This window comes from Capronia epimyces, assembly GCF_000585565.1.
Source record: "Capronia epimyces CBS 606.96 chromosome Unknown aczIQ-supercont1.1, whole genome shotgun sequence".
NCBI classification, from domain to species: Eukaryota; Fungi; Ascomycota; class Eurotiomycetes; order Chaetothyriales; family Herpotrichiellaceae; genus Capronia; species Capronia epimyces.
Window position 1 is genome coordinate 4,340,944 of NW_006912904.1, and position 14,206 is coordinate 4,355,149.

Consider the following 14,206-nt stretch of genomic DNA (forward strand, 5'->3'; position numbering starts at 1 on the left):
GTACTTTGATGAACTTTCTACCGGACGGCTTCCTAGATATTGATTACTAGTATCCTAGGTAGAGGTCTCCTGGTTTATACGGTATATCAGCCTCCTTAAACAACCATCTGGAGTTCATCGACCACATCGGCCCTGCATCACACAAACTACGGCCATGTCGCACTCCAAGCGCAACACATCACTGGCCTTTTTCACCTCACACGAACGCTCGCTACTCAGATCGAGCTGGGGAAGTCAATCGACCCGCCTGTCGCGAGAGTCATTCCTGCCCTTCGGATATTGTCGCTTATGTCTGGGGTTCGCCAAGAACCCTGTCGCATGTACAGATGGAGCGGCCGATGGGAAAGGAAACAGCACGAAGGTGCATCTGTTCTGCCGAGAATGTGTGTTGAACGATCTCATGGCGCAGAGGAGCGAGATCAAGCGGCTAGAACGAGAAAGCGTGCTGCGTGTCCAGGAGGAGCATGAAGCCGCAGCGCTAGAGGAAGAGGAGCGGCGACGCCGGGATCTCGAAGGATTCGAGAGAGCTGAGCTGGGCTTCGACGACAGTTACGACTATTCAACTTCTACGTCCAGCAGACCGGGGATCAAGAGAAAGCGCCAGGCGGAGGAGATGCACGCGCATCCTACCAACAACGTCAATGCACACGACCAGAAAAAAGCAAAATCCTCCGAGTCGAGTTTTTGGGTTCCGGGATCAGATGCGTTGGCAGCAGCATCAACGAAGAATTCCAAGTCGTCGCAGAAGCTTAAACTTCACCCTCTATGTCCAGCCTCGACACCTCAGACGAAGCATAGCTACTCCCTCAAGTCGCTCGTCATGGTAAACTTCACAGAGAGCGACCTCGATACCGCAAGCAGCGGAGATGAGCCGGCGCGGATATGCCCGAGCTGCAAGAAAGTCCTGGCTAACACGTCGCGCCCTATGCTCGGCACAGCTGACGGGTGCGGGCATGTAATCTGCGGAGCATGCGCCGACCTGTTCCTCAGTAACTCTGGAAGTGAAAATTCGAAGCAAGATCTTCATGCGTCGGACACGATACGTGGTATGAAGAATGGCGGGGAGGGGGAGGAGCACGAGCAGCCACAGCGGCCACGAATCACCTGTTATGTCTGCGAGGCAGACCTGAGTGGCAATTCTGCCATAGCGGGCGAGGAGAAGGAGAACGATAACGGGAATGGCTCGAAAAAGGACAGGAAAGACAAACCCGAAAAAGAAAAATCACGGACTAAGGACAAAAGGATAGGAGGCAGGCTGGTCGAAATCAGTTGCGAAGGGACCGGGTTTGCTGGCGGAGGGACGAATGTCGCAAAACGGGACGGCGTAGCCTTCCAATGTTAAAGTCGAGCAGATTGAGAAGAATGGCCAATGACTTGGGCAGAAGCTATCGTCCATCGTTCCTGGTGGCTGCTCCAGGCCACAAGTTTCTTCAACATGCGGATGGCAATCTGCCCGTCAGCCCGACTTATCTTTATCAGAAGGTAGTATGAACAACTTGAGGTGATCTAGAGAAGACCAGATTGCTACTGCGTGGTTCTGCTTATATGTTTTGGGTATCAATCGTGCCACATGCCACATGCCACATCCTCAACGCGAATTCGTTAGGCCATCCAGAGAAGCATCCGTGTGTGATTCTGATCCTGTCGGGTTTGTCGAGAATGATCCAAAGGAACCAGTCGGCACACATTATCAACCATCATCAATCCTGCACCCGGGGCCAAGTCGCGATTCAAACCGTGCCCCAATGAACTCCTCGCTGTATCCCAAGCATGTGCCTCGCTCCGTACGTACAAGACACGGCCACGAGAATGCCCCCAACGTTTACCAAACGGGTTTATGACTCAAGAACATCAAAACGTCTCGTGCAAGTCGTAGCGTTCAGTCACATTATTCAACTGTCGCGAAGGCGGCCTCATCTCAGCCGCGCTGTCGCCACGGACAAATCCAGAACTCTGTCGCCTGGCAAGACCAGGTACTCGTGTTGGAGCGCCACCCAGACTAGGCCGTTTCGTCGGACTCGGAATGGCGGAGCCGACATCACTTGTTCGTTTTGTAAACGTGGTCCGGCGCGGTGTCGGAGTCACCACGTCTGTCAAGTCCGTCGGGGTTGGCATGATGCTGCTCTCCTCATCTAGCGCTCCATCATACCCATAGCTACTCAGGCTGCTTTGCGGGCGAACCCTGTCGGTCGAGGCGTTGGGGGCATGATTTGACCCGACTCCACTGCCCAAGGCAACCCGGAAGCCAGACACGCTGGCCCGACTACCTGGACGACTATGACTTGGCGCGAACGAGGACCGCCCTGATATGCCACTGGCTCTGGATGCCGGCCTATGTAGCGGAGGTGCGGCCATTCCACCTCTGCTCGGGGAGGGAGGCTGCCGATTCAAGGACGGTCGACTTGCTTTCGGTCTGACAGACGGAGTCTCCTTCCCCTTATCAGGCAGAGATTCCACCCCGCTGATGGTGCTCCCACCAGTACGCTTGCGAGTCCGAACCGTCACAGACGAAGGAACGTGGTTGCCCAGCGCCGATCCACTCCTAGGGGAAGCCCTTGGCGGCGTATGCACCGGCGCCGGAAGCTTCGATCTTGCAGTTTGCACGCGTTGCTCCAACTTCTGCATCTTCCCGCGCAAGTCCCTAAGATGGATGATAGATGTCGATTGGGGCAACCCTGCCTGTCGAAAAGCCACCGGCCCATTTTTGGACAGGCTTTGCCGGAACGTCGATGAAGGCCCCGTTCGTGACAATGCAGCCACTGATGTGCCTCGGACATGCCCATGGGGTCTGGTCGGTACGTTGTTGTTGGAGGTGGCGGCGGAGGTGGAAGCAGTGGGTCGGTGTGTCGAGGCAGTGCCATTGAGCGAGGGTCGAACCTTGGGAAGTCGTGGTGTTGCAAACGGCTTGGATACGTTAGCCGATGCGTCCGATATTGGAGGGGAAGGGGGTGTCGGGGCGTCGGAAATGCCGGAGGATGAAGGTGCCTTCGTGGGAGGAGTGTCGAAAGTCGGGGAAGAAGCGTTGGTGGTGGTGGGTGACAGCTCAGATCGAGGCGAAGCGGATGATATTGTAATGGGATGCAGCATCAGAGTCTTGTCTCGTCGGGCCAGTGTCTCCAAAGCCTTGCGCAGCTTTTCCTTGGTGATATCGCTCTCGATCTTCAGGTCGGATAGTTCGTCTCGAAGCCTTTGGGTCTCAATTCGCAGGCTTTCTCGTTCTTGCTCGCCACTGCGCATTTCCTCCTCCAACAAAACGCTTCTCTCGATTGCCTGATTGTACTTTGATTCCATATCCTCTAGAGACGACTCCGTGTTCCGTTGCTTTCTCTCGAAGTCATCGTTGGCGACTTCAATGTCACGCAGTCGCATTTGGAGCGTTCGATTTGCATCTCGGAGTTCGGTGATCTCCTTTTGTAGGGTGTTTTGAGCGCTGGATGCTTCGGTCTTGGACTGCCTGTATTTGGTCTTCCATTCGTCCACCTCATACTGGAGATTGGCTGCCTTCTCCTTTAATTGGCGTTCGCGCTTTTCCGATGCCTCGATATCCTTTTCCAACTCGGCCTCAAGATCCTTGCTGGATGCTTGGAATTCGGCAAGTTCGGCCTCGAGTGACTCGTATTGCGCCTTGTAGTATTTTAGGGAGTCTTCGAGGGAGGTACTGGGGCCTGGGGGCGAGGAGGGGACGCCGTCGGAAAGGGGCATGTTTCGTGGGGCGAGAGTTTGGTGAGTTGTCGCAAGGGATCACTGGCAATCCAGGAATCTGGTCGAAACGGCGTTATTATACTGGCAACAATTCGACTGCCATGAATCAGGTTCTGCTGCCTGCTGGTGCTTCGTGTGGGTTTCGAAGCGGTGACCGTGGAGGACGTGTGCGGGTGTTGTTGAGGACTGTTGAGAAGTTGTTGTCGGCAGAAGATGAGGTGCTATGCTGCTATGGTTAGTATCACTGTTTGCCCGCGACGGAGCGGTGGCCGTCAAGCCTTGTTGTCGATTAAAGAATGCGGGCTGGCCTCATCTTCTTGCAGTGGTGATAATCGACCGGCAGCGTGTCAACACAACAGCGTCACGGGCGGCGCAGCAACACCCAGGCGCCAAGAATCCTTACCAACGACGCGATTAGTGCCTACATGCACCTAGACGTGTCCCTTGTAAGTACCTACCAGGTACCAATACTAGCACCTAATGTTACAGGGGACTCTCAAGGTACAATAATGTATCAAGGTACCTTAGGCAGCATCGCATTGTCAAGCATTGATACGCCAGTAATCTCTCTCTAAATATCATTGACATTCGTATATAGCATGTCTATGCTCTGAGGACGGGTACTCTGTACCTCCAAAACACCGCAGGATTAGCGTTAAGTCAACTGGACCGCTAACCCGCCTACGGATAAAACAGTTCAAAGGTTTTCTGCGAAATACCATGTCCATCACAACCATCTCACTCCCAACCGCAACAGCAAACATTTGACCAACCTGTAAACCTGTCGACCCTCAAGCTGTTCAACTTCAGTTCCAGATTTTACACCCTACAATTCCCTCCCCATGTCTCGCAACAGCAGACTCGCGCCGGAGGCGAACCGGATCCTCTTCATCAAGAATTTGGCCTACAACATCGACTCACCGGCGCTCTTCGACCTCTTCGGCAAGTTCGGGCCGGTTCGACAAATCCGCGTGGGCACATCGAACGCCACAAAGGGCACGGCCTATGTTGTCTATGAAGACGTGTTGGATGCCAAAAGCGCATGCGACAAGCTGAACGGCTTCAACTTCATGAACCGCTATCTCGTCGTGCTGTACCACCAACCAGAGAAGATGAAGACGGAAGTCAAGGAAGACCTTGTTACCCGACAGGAATACCTGGACAAAATCAAGAAAGAGCATGGAATTGACTGAATGAGACGGGCCGGTTTCTAGACGATTGAATGAAAATTGGCTTGTTTCCAACGCCCCTGGCTGGCACACCGACGGTCTGCCAGTGGATTGCGCCGTGGCCGGAGCGGTAGAAGGAAACAGAACAGACTTGAGTCTTGTCAAGCCCAGCCGCCCCAGTTCTGATGGACGGAAACTCGCGACAAGTTAGGATTCCGACACAATATGTGGGCACGCATCACGACGATGTTGAGTCAGACGGTTGAGGTCCCGCGCCCAACGCCGCAAAAGGGAGCTGGGACATGAAATCTTGAGTGTGCGGTGGACGCGACACAGAGGCACAGGGCCGTAGCGACAATACCATATGCGAGAAGCTCCTCGCCTGCTTGGTCTGGATGGTCTGGCAGAGCAAGGTATATCCCGCAGACACGCGATTTTCCACTCTCAAAGGAGGTGAGAGTCTTTTGCATGTTCTATAGTCTACTCCTCAGAGAGCCTCTGTACTGCTCTCACTGGCAAGGCCTGAGGAAGGTATCAGGCTCTCCAAAGTATCGCCACTGGAGTAGCGGAGTATGGTGCTGTCCAAGACTGTGATAGCTACATATTATTATTAGTCCTGCTTGCGCATTTCTCCGCGCGAGCCTTACCTTTCTTTTTTTTCCGTAATTGATTATTAGGAGGGTTCTAGACCTCTTCCATCCCTGATATGTCTGGGATCTCCAGGGAAACTCGCTGAACGTTCACATAACTTTTGTATTGGGTGCTAGCTAAACCGATGCGACGACAGGTAGACAGCGAGCAGATCACTGCCTCCCCCTACGCCTGGCCCCATGACGCATCCTTCAATCAAAGGACCACGGCTCTTGTCATTATTGACATGCAGCGCGATTGTGAGCATTTCCTGCCTCAAGATTCTGTCTAGGTCGAAGGACTGATTCACGACAGTCTGCGAGGTTGGCGGCTACTTCGACTGTCAAGGGTACGATGTAGGCAGCGCTCGAGCACTCATCCCCATACTTCAAACCCTTCTCTCTGCCGCTCGCAAGGCTCAATTTCCAATCTTCTTTACCCGGGAAGGTGTGTAAAAGGTATGCCGCAACTGGTGCCCCTGACTGAAACTTCCGCAGGCCACAGACCGGATCTTTCCACTTTGTCAAGCCGAGAACAATTTCGCTCGAGAAATAACCCGCGCCATCTGGGGATTGGGGACAGAGGTCCATTGGGCAGATTCCTAATTCGTGGAGAGGCCGGACATGACGTTATTACTGAATTGCAGCCACGTCCCACCGATCTCCTTATCGACAAGCCGGGACGAGGAGCCTTTGCTCACACTGATTTTGAGCACGTTCTGCGGCTTCGTGGGATCAGAAATCTGATCCTAACCGGGGTAACGACCGACGTTTGCGTGTCCACAACCATGCGCGAGGCAAACGATCGGGGATTCGATTGCATCATTGTGGAGGACGCGACAGCAGCAGCAACACCGGAACTGCACCGTTTTGCACTGGAGTCGGTGAAGATGGAAGGTGGTATCTTCGGTGCCGTCGCACACTCCCGACATGTTATTGGAGCCTTCAATTAGATGCATCCAAGCAAAGGATCGAGCAGTAGAGAAGCCAGCGCAAATATTGTCTCGCTTTCAAGTTTGACGTGACGGGCTTGTTGACAAGACTGCTGCCGTAAGATGCTTCAAGATGGCGGACGACATCAGCCATTTCCAAGGATTACATCCCCCTAAATGTGTTGCCAGAAGCGCTTCTTCGTTCTTGATATCGTCCGGTCTTTTTGGAGGCATTATCGCTTCTTTCTGCTGCTTTGGACTTCCTATCGCTTGGTTCAAATGTGATCAGCTTGTCGCCCACGGCACTACCAATGCCAGTAGGCCGCTTCGCTCGCTGAACAGGCTGCAAATTCTCAGCTCGAGATCTAAAAGATCGATCATGCGGCGTTTTCGGACCCGTCTTCGACCCCGACGAAGTAACTCGCACTTGCATCTGGTCTCGTCGTTTCTCTTTCTGACTAGGGCGACGTTTGTAATCTGCAGTAGATACTCGATCAGTAGTCTTGTACCTGTTGGGTCCCGCTGCATTGTTATCTGAAGTATCCTCATCGCTTGACCCAGGCACCTCATCAAGTTCCTCTTCCTCAACTGCGGTAAGCCCTTTTTCGCGATCATGATTAGACGGTGGAGCGACTTTTGTGCTAGCATTAAGTTGCTGGAACTCTCTTGAGGTTTCATCCACGGCGAAATCCTCATCCCGGAACAATTTTGCAAATCGAGAATCCGCGAGCAGACCCTTCTCCTCCACTGGAGTGGTTCCGGCCTGACCGGCTTCCAGAGCAGCGCGTTCGTCACCACCCTGGGCCAAGACTCGTTGAGCACGTCGTTTCTCGTTCTTCTCCTCGCGTTCAAGGATTCTCTCCACCATCTGGCGATTGACTTTGGCTGTAATCTTTTTCTTTCCTCTAATTCGGCTTTCCCGTTCTTTCTCGATCCTTTCTTGGACACGTTTCGCCCGTTCTTCTTCCCAGCTGGTGGGGTTTGCAATAAGTCTTGCTTCCTCATAGAGACCTTGGGCAACGAAGAAACCATGCATGTAAGGTCGGAGAAGGTTTGTCTTTCCAACAAGGTGATCCAAGTTTAGCATGCGAAGTTGAGCTGGGGTCAGGAATTTGTAGTTGTCGTAGACTTCGCCAACTTTGGTCCGAGAGAACGCGTACGGATCATTAGGATCGTCGGCCATTTCTTCCACAACATTGTCAAGGAAGGAACACCATCTGGGGGCAGGGCCAAGTTGAGGGATGAAGAAAGCATGCTGCTGTCGACCTTCGTTGGCTGTCAAGAACATTCCACTATCCTTGCACCAAGCCACGCAATTGATATCGACAGCTGGCTCCACCGACGTCCACGGTGTACCGTCTCGCTCATCCCAAAGCTTTAATATCCGCCGATCCGCGGAAGCCACCTTCGGCTCGGAGATAGAAGCTCGAGTCATGCTCGGTTGAGTCAGGTACTGGACATAGTGGATTGGATATCCATAACCTTGATCCTTTTTCAGGGTTGGGACCGGAGACCGAAGATCGTAAAGGTAAATGAGGCCAGAAGAGGTTCCAACAGCGTTGCTGATGCCCGCCTGATGGAAAGCAAGTGCTGTAACTTCAGGACGCCCTTCGTAATCTGTTGGCAATGCCAGGGTGGCTACCCGAGCCCTCGACCTGGTGTCCCAGTACTCCACGGTCCCGAGAGAAGTGCCGAAAGCCAGAAGGTTATGGCTTCCTTCGGCCACTGCTGCAACATTCACGCTGCCAGTTCGAATGCCTCCTTGTAATGCGCCGCCACCCACAGAGTGCATGTCATCCCCCCCGACATCTAACTCAAATGCATTCATGAAACGGCCCAGCTCAAGGTTGATCCTGAAAACCTCTCCCATCCCGTTAGAATTGACCCCAACGGCAGGGACTAGTAGTTCGGTGTTGCTCCGGTCATATGCAAGGTCCCGACCGTAACGTGGGATCCGGAGAGAGTCATGACAGCCTCCCGGAGTATGGAATTCTATGCTGCGGTCCTCCTGCAGATGAACGGTTTTGGAATAGTCAGAGGACAGGAATAGAAAGGTCTTGTTCAGAGTATTTGTATGCCTGGCCCAGGAAAGTGCAAGATTGGGGAGGTAGTGTGTATGAATCTGAGGCTTGTAGGTGCCGGTGCTCATGACCCATTCGCCATCTTCACTGATGCGAACACATTGACTGGCCTCTTCAAATTCAAAATCCTGCAACAGTTCCACTCGATTGGCATATTTGGGATCCTTCTTGCGCCTTTGCTTTTCTGGCAGCCAGTCTGGGAGGTTTCGCGAGGTCGATGAGCCCGAAACCGTGTACACGGGCACTGTGCTGTTGGTGATTCTCATGGTTGACTAGTTGAAGGGAGCAGGTGCGCAAGCATTATGGGGAGAGGGACATCAGCCTGCAGCGGGGAAGAAGAATCACAGCCTACTTCTTGTCAGCATACATGATACATGCCGGTGGAAAGACAGTGGAGGTAAAAGTGAGTGGCCATCGTGTACATACCTGGTGAGAGGCAGCCTCCAGTCCGTGGCAAGAGAAATTTTTGGAAACGCAGGCAAATTCGGCACGGCCAAGGGAGCGGTCACGTGCCGAGGTCTCACAATCCGCCAACAACAACTCATCAAATTAGTAGCAGTGTTCAATCTGCCTTCAATGTCTAAAAGCACACCAGAGCTGGCCTCTAGTATCTCGCTATATCACGCTCTCGCCGTCCTCGATGTATTCCTTCGCTTGAACCTCTCTGAGTCGGGCAGTAGCGTCGCTGGTTAGACGAAATATTCCAGACCAACCTCGCAACCGTCCTCCTCCTACTGTGCTTCCTGTAGGAGTCCATGGTCTAGACTGGTTTCCTGCATCAGTGCCACGGACAGTGCAATGCGCCGCAAAAACTTCCAACCTCTATCGTTGTGCCTTCTGTGGCACTTGATCGAGCTTCTGCCCAACGGCTGACAGTATGACGACCACTCTCGATCTCCCAAACAACTACTCCACCAACGTCTTCACTCTTGTAGGTCTGACTGCCTCAGCTCTCTGCTACGCTGACAGCTTGGTAGAATGACTTTGCAGAGATTGCTTATATCGTTTGCACAGTTGCAACACCGCCGACCCAAGACGCCGTAGCAAGTAGCTCGACTCCGGAGAACATTCTTGCTCGGCTCCGGAAGACAGAGCAACAATTCCGCGAAGCTTCAATTCTCGCAGCGCTGGATGTCGAGACCCGTCAACTATTTACCTTTTACAAAAAAGTTGATATCGCCAATGCCAAAGACCAGAAGACGCTATTGAGCAAATTCGGCTATGTCCTCCGTAGCAATACTTGCACTATAGCCTATAAGACGGCCGCACGGCTTCCGGATTTGATTAAGCCGGAGCAGGCTCGATTATACCGCCTCTTCACTACTGCGGTTGTCTCTAGCATCAAGCTTCTTCCCGATGGCGATTCTGCTGTTCAACCGGTAGGGCCAAATCTCTACTTGGTTGAGCGAACGGCATCAGAGGGCATGAACTCATTTGAGTCGATTAGCAAGTGGAGCCTCTATCGTATTGACCTGCAAGTCATTCCAAGCGGCCTTCTCGTTTTGACAATAGCGAAAGATGGGAACTTAACATTCCTCCGGATGTTAGAAGTCACCCAAGACTCCAATCGACTTCAGCGCCTCATGAGAGATTCCACTGCGGTGTATCTTGCGCCAGTTGGACGGATTGCACGGTTAGCCTATCGAGGTATCGAGTCTAGAATCGCCCTCGCTGCGGACCATCCTGGACAAGTGCTTGTCGGAGATCAGACCCTGGACGTGTGGAAACAGCTGTGGAAGGAACTGCTACCGCCATGGCTGAAAGAAAACATGACCACAGCGACTGGTACTGAAGATCCGGGCTGGATTGAGGCAGAGATTCCAGTGCAAGAGGTTGATGCAGAGTCAAGACGTAGTCCAAACTCTCCGAGTTCGCCTCAGTCCTCCGACGAGAAGGTCATTTGGAAACCCATATCTTGGCCGGCGAGTCTGTGCTTTGTCCTAGACAGTCATTGCACTGACCCTGTTAGTCCAACTAGCAGTGACGAAGATCCCATGCAGTTCGTGCAAGATTGGCTCACTGGCACTGGAAAACAGCCTGCGTCTACCATGATGGCTGGCCGTTCACACCGAGACACAGGAGAAGATGATGATGAACTACTCTTCGCCGACGAGGACGCATTTGAAGATTCAGAGCACTTCCAACCGTTTGCGCCTCCAGCATTTCCGGGCAGCCAAAGCATCTACCCTACGCCTCCCGATGTCCTGATGGCACATCCTACCCCAGGACTTTCGTCAATGGACGGAGTGTCAATGACCCCTGCTAACCTCGCCCGAGGACCGTCTGATGCGGTACAGCAGTATGACTCAGAAATGCAAGACTTGGAGGACGTGTCAGGGCCTGGCGGCCTCTCTGGGTTCTACGATGAGGACCTTTTCGAAGAGCTGCCTGATGATCACTTTGGCCAGGAAGGCAACGGCGACGAGCCCAATTGGGATTTTTTCGATCGTCCAGGCGGTGACAACAAGGCGACGCCCATGGCGACGTTGGCTCGAGGCGAGATCTTTTCAGCGAGGACCGAGCTCCCAGATGGCGCAAAGAGCGCTGAGGATCGGCTGGCTAACGACGACATCAGAATGCGGTGGGAGCATCAGAGCGACAGTAACAAGGTTACAGCACCCGCCAGCACGACTTCATGGCCCGAAGGGAATATGGAAAAGCAGGATTCTACGTCTAATACAGAGAAAAGAAGTTTTCCTCGCCAACTCGACCTGGAGAATAGGTCCCAAACCTCCCAGAGATCAGGGCATCCAAAATCGAGATACAATGTTGTCGCAACTCATCCTAAAGGAGCAGGTCCTAGTCGCCGGTCAAGCATGTACGATGGTATACGCCCCATGTCAACAACCTCTGATAGGGACAACAGATACATGGCGGATGGCGATTACTGGTTTGACCCAAATCCAGAAGCTCCACAGTCTTCGCACCCATCTAAATTCGCAACTATCTTTCAAAGACCTTCATCGAGTTCCTCCGGAAGCGGTAGTTCCGTGGGCAGCCTCTACCCTTCATCGGCTCTCGAGGCCTCCGGAAGGAAATCCCCTGATTTTCCAAGACAATGGACTGAATATCAACAGCCGCCTGATGTGGTCAATAGTCTCAGTGAGGTTGATAGGAAGTCAGCCGAGCATGAGATCCAGCATCTTCTCACCCTACTGAAACCTGGTTTCCTGGAGGTCCCCTCGATAACTGATTTCGGATCGCATGATGGACTCCATACGATCCCAGAGGTCGGCTCCAATGAGCTCATGCAGATCGCTCATGTACTTGTTGAGCAAATATCACAAACGTCTCTAAACACCACAGAAATGCGTCTTAGTGAGTCGCCCGAGATGCCTGGAGACCTGCTGGGTGTCAATGTCGACCTAAGTGGCATAAATACGTCTACAAATGCGTCATCTGTGCAGCAACTTGTCCATCTCAAGGTGGACAGCAACAACTCCAAGGGACAGGGAAAAATTGTAAAGCTCCTTCCTAGCCAAATATGTGTTCGACGCGCGGATCAGCCACTTTTGGCTTCAGCTTCTATCTTGGACTTTTGGGATACTTTGAACCTGCAGCCCGAAAGCGGCGTCAAGAATGTCACCGCCTTCTGCATACACCCAGATGCTCGAAATGTGGCCGATGGTTGTTCGAATCTCCTGCATCGGATGGCAGATACTTACAGCAGCTGTGCGCTCGGATCGCATTCGACAGGACGCCTACCTGGTGTGACTGATGATGGACTAGTGATATGGGATCAGAAAGGTCCCAGCCGTTCCGGTCTCCACGAGACCTGCCAGAGATTGGGCAGTGCGCTTGCCACAGCTTCTAGTACCAACGACACTGTCATCGTCTACATGATTAGCCAGGATAAAAGTGCGGCGGCTTATCTCCAGGCATGTCAAGCATTCTACACACTGTTTGAATCATTCAGACGAGGACTGGGAGACCGGCAGGACTTCTTCGACATTGCATTGCAAGTCATACCACCGGACTTCATTGCAAGCCCGGAGACGTTGGTGATACATCCTCAAAGTACCTATATCAAGTTAGCGATAGAGGTTTACAACCGCCTGCCGCCATCAGACCTCTCGGGACCACCGGCTGCTGCCGGGTCTGCGATTGTGCTAGCGAAGGCAGACAGTTCTGTTCATTTTCGACTTTCTCCAACCTTTACCTCGCCACTATTCAAGAATGGACCGTGCCTCCACCTTGCATATTCTATCAGTGTCAATGGACGATGGATTACTGCGGCCTGGACCGACGAACTTGGCCGAGTTGCGTTGATCATGTCGTACTGTATTCGCTTGTACGACCCGGCGCGCCAGAGGCCAAGGCAAGAGATATTCCAGGAAATGTGGGAGGTATCGCACGACATCATGGGAAGAGTGCACAGCTCTTGGCATTTGGCTGTCGTGAAGCAAGGTCATTATGAGCCCGCCGAAGTGCTTGAGTGGCAGCAGATTATCGACGGTTCCAGCACGTCGCGGACAGGATGCTTGACACTGCTCGTCTCGGTCCAACTTGAGCCAGTTTTGAGGGTCTTTCCACCACATGCTCAATCAAAGTCGGGTCAGCCAAGCTTACAGAATACATATGGAACCCCAGCCTCAACGCCACAAGCCAGTATGACGTCGCCTGATCAGATCGTCGCCGCTACACCTACACCTGGTGGAAGCTCAAATCTAAATGCGCCAACTCCCTCTGACCCTGGGTTCGATCCCAATATCGACGGCGATCTTACACTCCTCGACCCGACAGAGGAGAGCTGGGGCCTTATCCTCCCGTACGGAGTCAATCAATCAACAAATATGGTTGATCTTCATCCCGCATTGGCAACTGGATTGCTCATCAAACGAAGAGGCCCTAAGATTGAAGACGGATGCATTGCGATTGAAGTCAGTCTAATTAGGTCTTCAGCACCTGCGACGGCAACTTCCACCGAAAGCTCGAACGACGAATTGCTTGAAGAATTGATAGCCCAGTACCGCGGTCTTGTCACTCTAGCCGTAACGCGAGGCTGCATTGATCCGCTGATTGAATGTGTCCCATGGCACATCGCAGCGTCGTCGAGAGGCTCTCGGATCCTTGGAGAAGTCCTGTAGTGTGAGAAACCTCTCCACGATCCTGGTTCGATTTAGGAGCGTGGGGAACTGAGCACCAGCAATATCCTAAACGTCTCTGCTTCCGTATTGATGGCGCTCCAGCCGAGACTCGGCCACTGGACGGATGAGGTTTTCCCGGACTGGAAAATCCCCATCACTTACTGGACCCCCTCTACAGACGAGAACAGAGTAGGAGAAGCTGCTTGAGCTTGCGCTTCTGAGTTCTGGGGTACCATAATTCCGACGAAGCGATAGAGCATCCACCTTTTTTACGGCTCCGCTCTCACCTCAACCGTCAGCTCACCAAGACATCGGGAAGAGTTCGAGCCTTATTGCCCTTGGAATCTGGCAGCAGCATGACGCCTGACTTGTGGACCTCCTTCCACGAGCGTGGAATGGCAGGATCACCGGCCAAAGACTGCCGAGAGCCTTGTGCCAATCCCAGCTAGGCCGTGATCTGATTAGATGCGAACTAATTTCAAAGGCTGAGCACATCAGTGATGCATGCCCAGCTCGAACTTATGTCGGTTCGAGGGACCAGTCTGGAAATCGATGATCATTCTCTCCCTGGATCCCCAAGCTCCCCCTGGAGACTCGGGATTGAAG

The 14,206-nt window shown here is 52.9% G+C and overlaps 6 protein-coding genes across 6 annotated transcripts; 4 read left to right on the forward strand and 2 right to left on the reverse strand.

Annotated features, from left to right (window-relative positions):
* Positions 1-154: 154 nt before the first annotated feature.
* On the forward strand, positions 155-1,342 carry A1O3_01569 (uncharacterized protein; the record flags this gene model as incomplete). The annotated part of the gene is made up of 1 exon (XM_007731713.1): positions 155-1,342. One exon carries the CDS (start codon positions 155-157, stop codon positions 1,340-1,342), a length of 1,188 nt encoding a protein of 395 aa, XP_007729903.1.
* Positions 1,343-1,851: 509 nt separating this feature from the next.
* A1O3_01570 (uncharacterized protein) lies at positions 1,852-3,702 on the reverse strand (the record flags this gene model as incomplete). Its single annotated transcript, XM_007731714.1, has 1 exon — positions 1,852-3,702. The coding sequence occupies one exon, from the start codon at positions 3,700-3,702 to the stop codon at positions 1,852-1,854; it is 1,851 nt and encodes a 616-aa protein (XP_007729904.1).
* An 842-nt stretch (positions 3,703-4,544) lies between these two features.
* On the forward strand, positions 4,545-4,895 carry A1O3_01571 (uncharacterized protein; the record flags this gene model as incomplete). The annotated part of the gene is made up of 1 exon (XM_007731715.1): positions 4,545-4,895. The coding sequence occupies one exon, from the start codon at positions 4,545-4,547 to the stop codon at positions 4,893-4,895; it is 351 nt and encodes a 116-aa protein (XP_007729905.1).
* A 751-nt stretch (positions 4,896-5,646) lies between these two features.
* On the forward strand, positions 5,647-6,453 carry A1O3_01572 (uncharacterized protein; the record flags this gene model as incomplete). Its single annotated transcript, XM_007731716.1, has 3 exons — positions 5,647-5,761; positions 5,817-5,948; positions 5,999-6,453. The coding sequence occupies 3 exons, from the start codon at positions 5,647-5,649 to the stop codon at positions 6,451-6,453; spliced, it is 702 nt and encodes a 233-aa protein (XP_007729906.1).
* A 142-nt stretch (positions 6,454-6,595) lies between these two features.
* A1O3_01573 (uncharacterized protein) lies at positions 6,596-8,779 on the reverse strand (the record flags this gene model as incomplete). The annotated part of the gene is made up of 1 exon (XM_007731717.1): positions 6,596-8,779. One exon carries the CDS (start codon positions 8,777-8,779, stop codon positions 6,596-6,598), a length of 2,184 nt encoding a protein of 727 aa, XP_007729907.1.
* A 611-nt stretch (positions 8,780-9,390) lies between these two features.
* Positions 9,391-13,600, forward strand: A1O3_01574 (uncharacterized protein; the record flags this gene model as incomplete). The annotated part of the gene is made up of 2 exons (XM_007731718.1): positions 9,391-9,444; positions 9,491-13,600. 2 exons carry the CDS (start codon positions 9,391-9,393, stop codon positions 13,598-13,600), a joined length of 4,164 nt encoding a protein of 1,387 aa, XP_007729908.1.
* Positions 13,601-14,206: the final 606 nt, after the last annotated feature.